Raw genomic sequence first — 14,105 nt, 5'->3', positions numbered from 1 at the left:
TATAATATGTAACATGCAATATTTCTGTTGACTTGTGTTAATGTAGAACTTTACACTAACTGGGCAAAATTCCTCACCCCCACCACACTGATTGCCCCCAAAACAATAAATCATCACATTTCTGTTGTAAAGGAAACTGTGCATGTGACTGCATATTGCATATATTTTGCTGTTTGTTGAACTTGTCAAAATATTCATTTTTAAATGGATATTTTTAAATAATTCATTGACATCCTTTTTTTTTCAAACCAGTTCTGTTGTTTATATTTAACGGCTTGTGTGTGTGTATATATGTGTGTGTGTATTTATTTATTTATTTATTTATTTATTTATTTATGCGTCTGAAGTAACACGAAAGTTAGCATTCCTGTCACCCAGAGACTGGATTACCATGGGAAATCCAGATTCAAGGCACAGATCTTGGCCCTCCATGTACAGAGCTGGAGCTCTTTGGCTTCCTTTCTCTAGGCACTATGGTTCATTCAGAGCCAAGATGCCGTCAGCTCTGTTACCTTTACATATCACATTGATTGCTGGTCTGTTTTTAGCTAGTAGCAATTAAATAGAAAAACAGGAGTCATCAAGCGTAATGCCTCTCCTCTCCTCCTCCACTAACGTACCCTGCATCCAACCACACTGAGTTAAAGCAAAGAACCTGCTAGGGCTTGACAGTGCGCACGTCTTTAGCACCACTCCCATCTTTCTGGTTTCAATGCCTTTGCAATGTGTAAGGGGAGAAGAACATCTGGCCTGTAGCCCCTGCTGATGATCTGCCTTCCCACTAGAAGATACGTGAGCAGCCACTTCTACAGCCAACATAAACCATGCTTTTAATGGGCACCAATTCTTTTCTTGGAAGCTAAATCCTCTCCATAACATCCTCACACTGACTTCAAGCCTACAAGCCAAAATCCATTTCAAGATCCAGATCTCCCAGCTCTGTAGCTTGGAGATTGAAATACAGGCTATTAGTTTTTGTAATAGGAAATCTTAAAAACTGTTTCCCCCCAACACACACACACACACACACACACACACCCACACACACACACACACACACCCACCCACCCACCCACCCACCCACGGGCAATAATTCAAAACATGGCAGCATCAGAGTCAGTGAGAGAGCACTAGGACGGCAGTCACAGGGGATGGGCCGCAAACAAGCAGGCAGAAGTACTGGGAATGACTTGGCTGATTGTACTCACTGCGGTGAATGCTTGGACAATGTAGCTAGGCTTGAAAGGATTAGATTTTTCAGTAAATGTCAGTTAACATTGATTTCACCAAAAACACATTAACTGATGAAAAAATATTTCCTTCACTAATAATCAAAATGTACAGGTAGGTGAAGTAAAAAGTTACTTTAGTATGTAATAGTGTTTGTATATTTTGGCATGTGATATTGGCAGATATCCTTATATCAAAGTAGTTTGTTTAAACTGTTATAGAAGTAACTTTCCATATTGCAATGTCAACTATTAAATTATTATTAACTGACCTCCCCATAATTTCTCGCAATTGTGAAAATTAAATAGATTAAAAATAAAAAATTCTTAAGACGTAATTTGGTGCAATGGTGAAAATTACATCAATAAAAATGAAAATATACTTAAAATAAACATTATCAATTGAAATGATTAAAAAAAAGAAATCAATTTCTGCCAAGTCTAAATGTAGCCACTGAGGAAGGCATGCTGGTAAAATAAAATTAAAGGCCAGATCCTCAGCTGTGCTCAATGTCTTTTTCAGGTTGTAAAGAATGTGATAATCACACACCATTGGCTTATTTATGTAGAGTTATTGCAGGGCCTGGAAGATCAGTGGCAAAAATTACTGTTAAATTTCTCTCTGGGATATCTATGGTTGCTTCCTCTGTAGGTGGAATTTGGGAGTCTACCCACTCCTGGGAGTCATCTTTTCCTTCAATTGTATTTCTTAGGGCCAATTTCTGCCTCACTTCTGATCTGCTTGTGTGTCTGTGCCATTAGAATATGGTGTTCTGTATCAAGACAGTATTTAGCATATTAAAATTACCTTTATACTGCGGATAGGCATGTGGTAGATACGCTGGAGGGGAGGGATAGGATACAGAAGGACCTAGACAAATTGGAGGATTGGGCCAAAAGAAATCTGATGAGGTTCAATAAGGATAAGTGCAGGGTCCTGCACTTAGGACGGAAGAATCCAATGCACCGCTACAGACTAGGGACCGAATGGCTAGGCAGCAGTTCTGCGGAAAAGGACCTAGGGGTGACAGTGGACGAGAAGCTGGAGATGAGTCAGCAGTGTGCCCTTGTTGCCAAGAAGGCCAATGGCATTTTGGGATGTATACGTAGGGGCATAGCGAGCAGATCGAGGGACGTGATCGTCCCCCTCTATTCGACATTGGTGAGGCCTCATCTGGAGTACTGTGTCCAGTTTTGGGCCCCACACTACAAGAAGGATGTGGATAAATTGGAGAGAGTCCAGCGAAGGGCAACAAAAATGATTAGGGGTCTAGAACACATGACTTATGAGGAGAGGCTGAGGGAGCTGGGATTGTTTAGCCTGCAGAAGAGAAGAATGAGGGGGGATTTGATAGCTGCTTTCAACTACCTGAAAGGGGGTTCCAAAGAGGATGGCTCTAGACTGTTCTCAATGGTAGCAGATGACAGAACGAGGAGTAATGGCTTCAAGTTGCAGTGGGGGAGGTTTAGATTGGATATTAGGAAAAACTTTTTCACTAAGAGGGTGGTGAAACACTGGAATGTGTTGCCTAGGGAGGTGGTGGAATCTCCTTCCTTGGAAGTTTTTAAGGTCAGGCTTGACAAAGCCCTGGCTGGGATGATTTAACTGGGAATTGGTCCTGCTTCGAGCAGGGGGTTGGACTAGATGACCTTCAGGGGTCCCTTCCAACCCTGATATTCTATGATTCTATGATTCTATGTGGTTCCAAAAGCTGGGCTAGAAAGGTGATCAGACCAGCATTAATCTACCCTACAGCTATGTTAGAATAAGAGGAAAATATTATGCTGCAGTTATGTACCACAGCATAGAAAGAGATAGAAGAACCACAGGTTTCTTTCTTTGTGAATTAATATGAGCAGAAACACATTGTGCAATGTTTGAAGACTCGGGTAATGTTGTCCAGTGTAGTGGGCGGAGCCAGGCATTGTGAGTGAGGACTCCAAAGTTCTCTCTTGCTCTGCCACAATTCATCATTTCTCTTCACCATGCATAGTTGTTTACAGCAGTGCAGACTGGGTGGTAAGATGCTACCAGGTGGGACTAGTAGCACAGTGAACTAACTTTTAATCATTGCCTGGAACCCAGGGTCAACGTTTATACCAATGCAATCAGACTGTTAGCATCAGATTTTGGGTGCCTCTGTTTTTGATGCCCAATATGAAACACTTTTTTGCTTGATTTCCAGAGGTGCTGAGCTCCGAATGACTTTATTTGGAGTTCTGGGTGCACAGTGCCCCTGGAAAATCAGTGTCGGTATTGGGAAATCAAAACCCGAACCACCCAAAAGTTGAGGCCACCTCTTTCCATTTGAGTCTTAACCTCTCTGTGCCTTCTGTAAAATGGGAAGGAATAACATTTGCCTCATAAGGACTTTGTGAACACCGAATGACGCTTTACAAAGTATTGGATTTCCTCTGGCACCTATCATATGAAGATTACATAGTGTTAATATGAAATCGACAAAATGCAAGTTCATTTCTTTGCCCTAGTAGTTGCTGCTTTGTTTTTTTGTTTTTGTTTTTTAAGTTTCACAGAACTGAGCCCTTATTTTGTAGGGATTTATAAAATTAAAAAATTGTTCCATTTTCAGCAAAAAGATATTCCTTTATTTTTAGAAAGGAAATGACATTTTTCAAATTTTGAAATTTTAGTTTGATGATCAAATTTGATCTTAAAATATGGAAATTCCAAATTTGTAATTGAGATGCCTTCTCCCCCCCCCCCCCCAAAAAACCCCACAACCAAAAATCCACCATTTCCTCTGAACTGTGCAAAAGGCAGAATATTGTAAAATAAAATAGCCATTTTTTCATGTAGTTTCACAGAGAATAATTTACTATTTGTGCAGAGCTCCATTGCCTATTTCTCTTTCCTTCACTGGAAATCTGTGAAGCTCTTGATTTTGATGGATTTGGAAGGATTAGATCTGGTTACTGATTTGTTTACTGTGCACCCAAGGGAATTTTAAATACCTGCATCTTGTAATGTTTCCCTTCCCTGCCTTGCTTAATAAATAGCCCTGAAATGCATCAGATTCCTAATACCTTGCCAGTTATTATAGAAAAGACTCCTGCTATTTGCAGTAAGTGTGAAAATTCATCTAATTAGTTGATTTCAGTTCATTTGGCATTAAATAATTCCCAGAATTCCCATGTTTGTACAATATGTGCAACGGGGGAAATGACTCTCTGAAAGCAATTAAATTGCTTGTTTCAGACGAGCTTGTCATTGGTCATTCACACACATCCCTACTATTACTCAGTCAACAATTACACTGAGCCACAGTGACCATGGAAGGCTGCCAGGGACTATTATTGAGGCTATTCTGTTTCAGTGACACGTTACTTCTTTGGGGCGGGGCGGGGGGGAGTTTTAGGCCACAGGTGCATTGTCCCAGTCCATTTCACATCATCCTCCGGACAGACGTCTTCCTTTCTTTTTGTGAGAGTGTTTTGTTTTCTTCTTGACACTTAAAAAATGTGACTTATTGGGAATCCTCACCAGTAGCATGACTAAAACTCTCGATTCACAGCCCCTGAGGGTAAATGTAGTGTTGTTTGCGGCTTAACCTATACTTTGTTCCCACTATGGGAGATGAATTGTCCAACTTTGTGCTGGAGGTAACTTTGGCAAACTCCCTCCTCTCTTCCCCTGCCCCCCATGCACCTGTATTTTGTGCATTTGTCAGCAGCATCCATTTGGCATAGAGGGCAGGAGTTGAAGGACGTGTGCCTGTTGTGAGTGAGATAGGAGAGAGATGCACCTACCAAGTTAAATAACTAGGGTTTAACTCACTCTCTGGAAATATGGTATTGTTATCACTTCCTGCAGCAGCATCAAAATGGAGATAAGGAGATAAAATGCACCAGTCGTTCCTGAGTTACAGCAGAGAAGGGAGTAATAATTGAACAACTTACCCAAAATAAATAAATAGCAGTTTGTCTTGAGGGTTTCTAATAATTCCAAGACCATTTCTATGAATTTGCAAGAAACTCAGTGCATCTTTTATGAAAGTTGTTTATGAATGAAGTTTTGTGCTGTAGAGAGGGGTTTCTTCACAGTACTCTCAGGTTTATTTATTTCTCTCTGTTTAAATCAGATGTGATTGGTAAAGGGTAGCATTGCTTGCTGCTTGATTTCATTTATTTAATTTTTCAAATGCTTTCTTTATTACTTGGAAAATAAATAAATTGAAATATTTGAGAAAATACTTATTTACTTTCATAGTAGTGAATTATTTGTGAACCATTCATGATTCTTGAAAAAATGTAGTAATCACAAGCATAATTAAAGTACTTTAGATGAATACATTTTGAGATTCTGGGTTGTTTCTGAACCATTCATTTGGAATACTTGCTATGACGTTAATCCAGCAAAACCCTTAAGCATATGCTTATTTTTAAATTCAGTGGGACTACTGACATATGGAACATTAAGCTTGTGCTTAAATGCTTTACTGAAGCTGGGCCTATTTGTGTTGTGTTATTGGTGATCAAAGCCACTTGGTGGTGGTGGGTTTCTGCTCCCTGGTTGGATGACAGACTTTATACAGAGGAGAATGGCAGACGTACCGAATTATGGGCTTCTTGCTTGACTTTTTAGATAAACAAATGTAACGATTTCTCAACTCTGGGGATGCGTGAACACTTTCACAAATAATTGTGAACAATTATTATTATAGGTTTCAGAGTAACAGCCGTGTTAGTCTGTATTCGCAAAAAGAAATGGAGTACTTGTGGCACCTTAGAGACTAACCAATTTATTTGAGCATGAGCTTTCGTGAGCTACAGCTCACTTCATCAGATGCATACTGTGGAAACTGCAGCAGACTTTATATATACACAGAGAATATGAAACAATACCTCCTCCCACCCCACTGTCCTGCTGGTAATAGCTTATCTAAAGTAATCGTCAGGTTAGGCCATTTCCAGCACAAATCCAGGTTTTCTCACCCTCCACCCCCCCACACAAATTCACTCTCCTGCTGGTGATAGCCCATCCAAAGTGACAACTCTTTACACAATGTGCATGATAATGAAGTTAGGCCATTTCCTGCACAAATCCAGGTTCTCTCACTCCCTCACCCCCCTCCAAAAACCCACCCCCATACACACACAGACTCACTCTCCTGCTGGTAATAGCTCGTCCAAACTGACCACTCTCCAAGTTTAAATCCAAGTTAAACCAGAACATCTGGGGGGGGGGGGTAGGAAAAAAACAAGAGGAAATAGGCTACCTTGCATAATGACTTAGCCACTCCCAGTCTCTATTTAAGCCTAAATTAATAGTATCCAATTTGCAAATGAATTCCAATTCAGCAGTTTCTCGCTGGAGTCTGGATTTGAAGTGTTTTTGTTTTAAGATAGCGACCTTCATGTCTGTGATTGCGTGACCAGAGAGATTGAAGTGTTCTCCGACTGGTTTATGAATGTTATAATTCTTGACATCTGATTTGTGTCCATTTATTCTTTTACGTAGAGACTGTCCAGTTTGACCAATGTACATGGCAGAGGGGCATTGCTGGCACATGATGGCATAAATCACATTGGTGGATGTGCAGGTGAACGAGCCTCTGATAGTGTGGCTGATGTGATTAGGCCCTGTGATGGTGTCCCCTGAATAGATATGTGGGCACAATTGGCAACGGGCTTTGTTGCAAGGATAAGTTCCTGGGTTAGTGGTTCTGTTGTGTGGTATGTGGTTGTTGGTGAGTATTTGCTTCAGGTTGCGGGGCTGTCTGTAGGCAAGGACTGGCCTGTCTCCCAAGATTTGTGAGAGTGTTGGGTCATCCTTTAGGATAGGTTGTAGATCCTTAATAATGCGTTGGAGGGGTTTTAGTTGGGGGCTGAAGGTGACGGCTAGTGGCGTTCTGTTATTTTCTTGGTTAGGCCTGTCCTGTAGTAGGTAACTTCTGGGAACTCTTCTGGCTCTATCAATCTGTTTCTTTACTTCCGCAGGTGGGTACTGTAGTTGTAAGAAACCTTGACAGAGATCTTGTAGGTGTTTGTCTCTGTCTGAGGGGTTGGAGCAAATGCGGTTGTATCGCAGAGCTTGGCTGTAGACGATGGATCGTGAGGTGTGGTCAGGGTGAAAGCTGGAGGCATGCAGGTAGGAATAGCGGTCAGTAGGTTTCCGGTATAGGGTGGTGTTTATGTGACCATTGTTTATTAGCACTGTAGTGTCCAGGAAGTGGATCTCTTGTGTGGACTGGACCAGGCTGAGGTTGGTGGTGGGATGGAAATTGTTGAAATCATGTGGAATTCCTCAAGGGCTTCTTTTCCATGGGTCCAGATGATGAAGATGTCATCAATATAGCGCAAGTAGAGTAGGGGCTTTAGGGGACGAGAGCTGAGGAAGCGTTGTTCTAAATCAGCCATAAAAATGTTGGCATACTGTGGGGCCATGCGGGTACCCATAGCAGTGCCGCTGATCTGAAGGTATACATTGTCCCCAAATGTGAAATAGTTATGGGTAAGGACAAAGTCACAAAGTTCAGCCACCAGGTTAGCCGTGACATTATCGGGGATAGTGTTCCTGACGGCTTGTAGTCCATCTTTGTGTGGAATGTTGGTGTAGAGGGCTTCTACATCCATAGTGGCCAGGATGGTGTTATCAGGAAGATCACCGATGGATTGAAGTTTCCTCAGGAAGTCAGTGGTGTCTCGAAGGTAGCTGGGAGTGCTGGTAGCGTAGGGCCTGAGGAGGGAGTCTACATAGCCAGACAATCCTGCTGTCAGGGTGCCAATGCCTGAAATGATGGGGCGCCCAGGAGTTCCAGGTTTATGGATCTTGGGTAGTAGATAGAATATCCCAGGTCGGGGTTCCAGGGGTGTGTCTGTGCGGATTTGATCTTGTGCTTTTTCAGGAAGTTTCTTGAGCATATGCTGTAGTTGCTTTTGGTAACTCTCAGTGGGATCATAGGGTAATGGCTTGTAGAAACTCGTGTTGGAGAGCTGCCGAGCAGCCTCTTGTTCATATTCCGACCTATTCATGATGACAACAGCACCTCCTTTGTCAGCCTTTTTGATTATGATGTCAGAGTTGTTTCTGAGGCTGTGGATGGCATTGCGTTCCGCATGGCTGAGGTTATGGGGCAAGTGATGCTGCTTTTCCACAATTTCAGCCCGTGCACGTCGGCGGAAGCACTCTATGTAGAAGTCCAGTCTGCTGTTTCGACCTTCAGGAGGAGTCCACCTAGAATCCTTCTTTCTGTAGTGTTGGTAGGGAGACCTCTGTGGATTAGTATGTTGTTCAGAGGTATTTTGGAAATATTCCTTGAGTCGGAGACGTCGAAAATAGGATTCTAGGTCACCACAGAACTGTATCATGTTCGTGGGGGTGGAGGGGCAGAAGGAGAGGCCCCGAGATAGAACAGCTGCTTCTGCTGGGCTGAGAGTATAGTTGGATAGGTTAACAATATTGCTAGGTGGGTTGAGGGAACCATTGCTGTGGCCCCTTGTAGCATGTAGTAGTTTAGAAAGTTTAGTGTCCTTTTTCTTTTGTAGAGAAGCAAAGTGTGCGTTGTAAATGGCTTGTCTAGTTTTAGTAAAATCCAGCCACGAGGAAGTTTGGGTGGAAGGTTGGTTTTTTATGAGAGTATCCATTTTTGAGAGCTCATTCTTAATCTTTCCCTGTTTGCTGTAGAGGATGTTGATCAGGTGATTCCGCAGTTTCTTTGAGAGCGTGTGGCACAAGCTGTCAGCATAGTCTGTGTGGTATGTAGATTGTAATGGATTTTTTACCTTCAGTCCTTTTGGTACGATGTCCATCTGTTTGCATTTGGAAAGGAAGATGATGTCTGTCTGTATCTGTGCAAGTTTTTTCATGCAGTTGATAGATTTCCACTCCATACGGCTAAATGCAGTGCCTTGCATAATGACAGGTTTCAGAGTAACAGCCGTGTTAGTCTGTATTCGCAAAAAGAAATGGAGTACTTGTGGCACCTTAGAGACTAACCAATTTATTTGAGCATGAGCTTTCGTGAGCTACAGCTCACTTCATCAGATGCATACTGTGGAAACTGCAGCAGACTTTATATATACACAGAGAATATGAAACAATACCTCCTCCCACCCCACTGTCCTGCTGGTAATAGCTTATCTAAAGTAATCGTCAGGTTAGGCCATTTCCAGCACAAATCCAGGTTTTCTCACCCTGCACCCCCCGACACAAATTCACTCTCCTGCTGGTGATAGCCCATCCAAAGTGACAACTCTTTACACAATGTGCATGATAATGAAGTTAGGCCATTTCCTGCACAAATCCAGGTTCTCTCACTCCCTCACCCCCCTCCAAAAACCCACCCCCATACACACACAGACTCACTCTCCTGCTGGTAATAGCTCGTCCAAACTGACCACTCTCCAAGTTTAAATCCAAGTTAAACCAGAACATCTGGGGGGGGGCGGGGGTAGGAAAAAACAAGAGGAAATATGACTCTTGTAACAGCAGAGCAGAATCAGCCTATTTATTTGTGAATATATTTATATACCCAGTTTTTTTCCATTTAGGCTTGATCCTTCAAACACTTGAGCACATATCTAAGTTTATTCATGTGAGTAGTCTAATTGACATTACTTAGATTGTCAACTGTTTGGGGGCAGGGACCCTCCTTTTGTTCTGTGTTTGTACAGTGGTCGTTGACCAGGGCTCCTGTGTGCTTCAATGATATAAATAATAATAAAAATCATGAGTAAGGTTATGCACATGCTAATTCTTTCCTGACTTATGTCTGTGCAACGTCACTGTCTTCAGTTCAATGGGCAGATTTTGGCCAGCAGTTATGATAACATTAGTAATAAAAACACAATCCACAAGTTTCAGAGTAGCAGCTGTGTTAGTCTGTATTCGCAAAAATAAAAGGAGGACTTGTGGCACCTTAGAGACTAACAAATTTATTGATGATAAGCTTTCGTGAGCTACAGCTCACTTCATCGGATGCATTTTTTCCATTGAGCTTATGCTCAATAAATTTGTTAGTCTCTAAGGTGCCACAAGTCCTCCTTTTCTTTTTACAATCCACAAGGTTGAGACATGGACCCAAAATATAGTCCTCAGATAAAATAAAGACAGGGCATAACATTTAAACAATGTCATTTTTGTCTAAAAATTGTATTGGACCCTTTCTATCACTTCAATGTCATTGTTTTGCATATGTGTTTACAATACAGAAAGTGAGGGAAAATTGATTTGTGTGGGATGGAGGTTAAATTTAGCTCTGAATGGATGAACAGGGAAAGAGATTCGTATCAGATACTGTAAATTTATAACTTAATGTCTGCTATCTCTCTATTACCTATTTTGTTCTATTGGCAGAATATAAATGTGTTCTCAAACCAGGGAAATCATACTCAATCTGAGAAAATTTGAGAGAGGCTGTATTTTTACACCATAATTTGTTTATCTTTACTACTATGAAAATATTGTTGATGACAAGAAAAGAATTAGATGGTGATATTGCCAGCTGGTGCATAAAGTAGGCCTTACTTACATAGAGTAATATTAATGTTGTATTTGATTTATTCAAATAGAAAAGTACTTAAAGAAACAAAATCCTGAACTGACCAGTGGAGGATAGCTTATATGTGACCTAGTAAGTGTCTTTCATATCCAGCTTCAGATTCTATACTGAAATTAGCACAGCAGTTGGCTTTCCATTTTGTCTGTGTGGCAGATGGATGAGGCACTCAGATTTTGGCTACAAGTATTTTAAATATTTGTGTATTGCAGTTAACATAAATCAATTCCATTTTGATAAAAAAAATGCTAGAAAAGTTTTCATTCCTTTTAAAAAATACTTTGAGATTTTTTTTCCCTTCTAATATTTATTGACACGTGAAGTCTACAGCCAGAAGGCACAGAAGTTCTTCTTGGTCCAGAAGTCACATGTGGCCCTCTAGATGTGACTGTCACCACTCCTTTTGCCTTGACTATACCGCATTGCGCAGAAGTAAATTCTGAACATTGGAATATTCACTTGAAAAAAAGAACACAACAAGGAAAATGGGAGGTAAGTTTAAACTGCCCCTTTCCAAAGGCCCTACCGGCGACAAAAATATAAGATATAACCATCCAGGCTGAACTTAGAGCTAGTCAAATGGGGATGGTGGGAAGAGATGAATCCAGATGTTTTTAAAATCATTTTCCCCCCACTGCAATTCAAAACTGATGAAAAATGTCACTGCATTTTATGCATTTTGTTCCTGTCATATGATTTAGGTTTAGCCTAAGTGAGCTGTAGCTCATGAAAGCTTATGCTCAAATAAATTTTAGTCTCCAAGGTGCCACAAGTACTCCTCTTCTTATGACAGGTAAAGTTTTGCCCAACTGTTGTCTGCTGTTTCTAAGCCATTAAGAAATTCAAGTAGGTCTAATCTCTGCTAGGAGACCCACCCATAGCTAAACCTGACCAGCTGGGCAAAACTTTACCATGATGGAAAGAAAGGTAAGGAATTCCTTAAGAACCAAAGCATGAAGTTTAATATTTTTACATTTCTAGAGTAGTCTTCTACATATTTCATGCCATTTTATATTCCATTTAATTGGTTGCCTCATTGGATTAATCTGTGTCAGTAATGTGTACGGGTTTATTATATGCTGCATAAAGTAGTTCCCATTTTCAGTTCAAAAGCTTTCAAAGTATCAGTCAATTCAATTGAGTCTTGCCATTTTTCCTCACGCTGTGGGAAAGCCCAACCGTAAAACCATCCATGACTTTCTTAACCTTCTCTGCCTGCCCCTCCCCAAGGATTTTTTCCTATTTGTTGCACTTCTCTGCCTCATTTCAAGTTAAGCATAGTTCTTCTATACTTGATGCTGTTTCATCAGCACTGGTTGCCAGTATTCAAGGACTATTGAGGAAAAATGAAATATTGCAGTGCAAATTCCCCAAACCATTTATCTAATGACAATACAACACGGCAAAAGAGTACGTGAAGACAAAACATTGTATTTTTTTTTTGGATCAGAATAAACATTATCTTGATAGTTGCTATAAGAGGATGTTAGCTGCAGACTGTTTTTCAAGGTTTGCTTATTGACTTCCTTCTTCAAGGTAATTTCTTAACCTGACATTAGGAAAAATTAGCTAGAAATCCAAGAACACTTAAGAAGATGTTAAAATTGCTTCTGCATCATTATTATTACTACGTTCTGCTCACAATGGATTCTGCACACAGCCATAAGTGCTGGTGCTGACTCAGGGCTAGACTGCGAATACTTGAATGAGTAAAGTCTATGCGATCTTGGCCACAAAGTATTTTATGTTTCAAACAAATTAGAAAAAAATGAAAAGAAACTAACAGAAATGTCCCGGCACCTGTTCTAAAAAGCCTTCTGATTCTGAAATATGATTTTCATTACATAGGAAGTGATGTCCATGGAAGAGGAAACTACTTCCTGCTACTGCCTGTTGGATCCTTATGCCTGTCACATTCTCTTAGACCGCTTTGGAACTTACGCACTCGCTGGGGAGCCCATCTCTGACTGCGCGGTTAAACAGCTGAAAGTGGCAGTGTTTGGCTGCATGTCTTGCAATTCGCTGGATTACAGTCTGAGAGTGTACTGTATGGACAACACCCCTTGTGCATTTCAGGTAAATTATTTTAACTCGTGAATTTTATTGTAGTTATTTTTCTACAGAATTGTTGTTTATTATTTGTGTTACTGTAGCACCTTAAAGCCCTAGTCATGGCCGTTGTGCTCGGCCCCACACAAACATAGAACAAAAAGATGGTTCCTGCCCCATGGAGCTTTATGCTGCCACTCATCATATGTGGTTTAGTTCACTTTGCGAGTCACTGGACTGGAACTCCGGAGACCAGGACGCTACTCCTGGCCCATCCACTGACCTGCAGTGTGTCTTTGCTCCAAAGCACTTAAAGTGTGGGAGAGGAAACAGAGGAACAGAGACATGAAGTGATTTGCCCAGAGACCCTCTTTCATTATGCATTTGCACTGCACCAAGTACAATGGGGTGTTACTGTGATACAGATACTAAAATATCAGCCACTTATCCTTGATGTGTCATATTTATCAGGGTCATTAACCTTTATGTTCTCATTAGTCATGTCTCCCTTTTTTTGAATTGCAGCAAGAATTGGTCGGTGTTTTTTGACCCTTTCCATAAGAGTTGCACAATAATTGTTCATAATATCTTTTAAAAACCTCAAATGGAACCCTGTGGTAGTTAATCAAAATTAATACAATTTTTTTTTCACATGGTGTTTCTGTAAAAATTGCCTTATTTGGAGTTTGCCGTGGCTGCAGATGGAATAAAGCACGTGTCTTTCGGGAATAGAGATGAAGACAGTTGAGACAGCTAATTTTTTTTCCCCATTCCTATTTCACCTCACAGAAGCATGGTGCTCTTAACAAAGCACGCTCTCGTACAGTTCCGTTTTTAACAAAAGAAAAACTAGTGGTAGCTAGAGAAGTGTGGTAGCTGTGCACTCACTGCTGAAAGATGGATGTACGTACCACTAATGTCTAGTAATATTTGTCTTGGTAAATCTGGGTGAAATTCTAAGGCCCCAGTTCTGATCTTGCATACAAAGGCACATAGACGCACCCCTAACTTGCACTGGGTCAGAAACTAAGCGGGTATAAATCTGTGTAGTCCACTGACTTCAACGGAGCTACAAGAATGTTAATTGGCCACGGAGTCTGTCCCATTGTTGTGTGCATGTATGCCGTAATAAAGAATGTTCAAAACAGTAATACTACAGGGCTTCAAAGCACTTTAGCAAACAGAAATTCCAGAAACCAGTATTCTGCAACAGAGGAACTGTGAAAATGGCACATATGGGAAAACCAGAAACAAGTTTGTCTTATCCAGAGCAAAAGCAACCTACTACTGGTTTTTTCAGACTCGTTCT

The 14,105-nt window shown here is 41.0% G+C and overlaps 1 protein-coding gene across 1 annotated transcript in view; it reads left to right on the top strand.

Annotated features, from left to right (window-relative positions):
* UNC5D (unc-5 netrin receptor D) overlaps positions 1-14,105 on the top strand; it is a 158,782-nt gene that overhangs the window by 123,276 nt on the left and 21,401 nt on the right. Inside the window, exons 11-12 of the mRNA XM_077805542.1 lie at positions 11,071-11,239; positions 12,596-12,823. Coding sequence (XP_077661668.1) covers positions 11,071-11,239; positions 12,596-12,823 — 397 coding nt within the window. The remainder of the gene's footprint in view (positions 1-11,070; positions 11,240-12,595; positions 12,824-14,105) is intronic.

This window comes from Eretmochelys imbricata, chromosome 26 (genome assembly GCF_965152235.1).
Source record: "Eretmochelys imbricata isolate rEreImb1 chromosome 26, rEreImb1.hap1, whole genome shotgun sequence".
In the NCBI taxonomy this organism is placed as follows: domain Eukaryota; kingdom Metazoa; phylum Chordata; order Testudines; family Cheloniidae; genus Eretmochelys; species Eretmochelys imbricata.
This window is presented reverse-complemented; position numbering and strand designations above follow the sequence as displayed.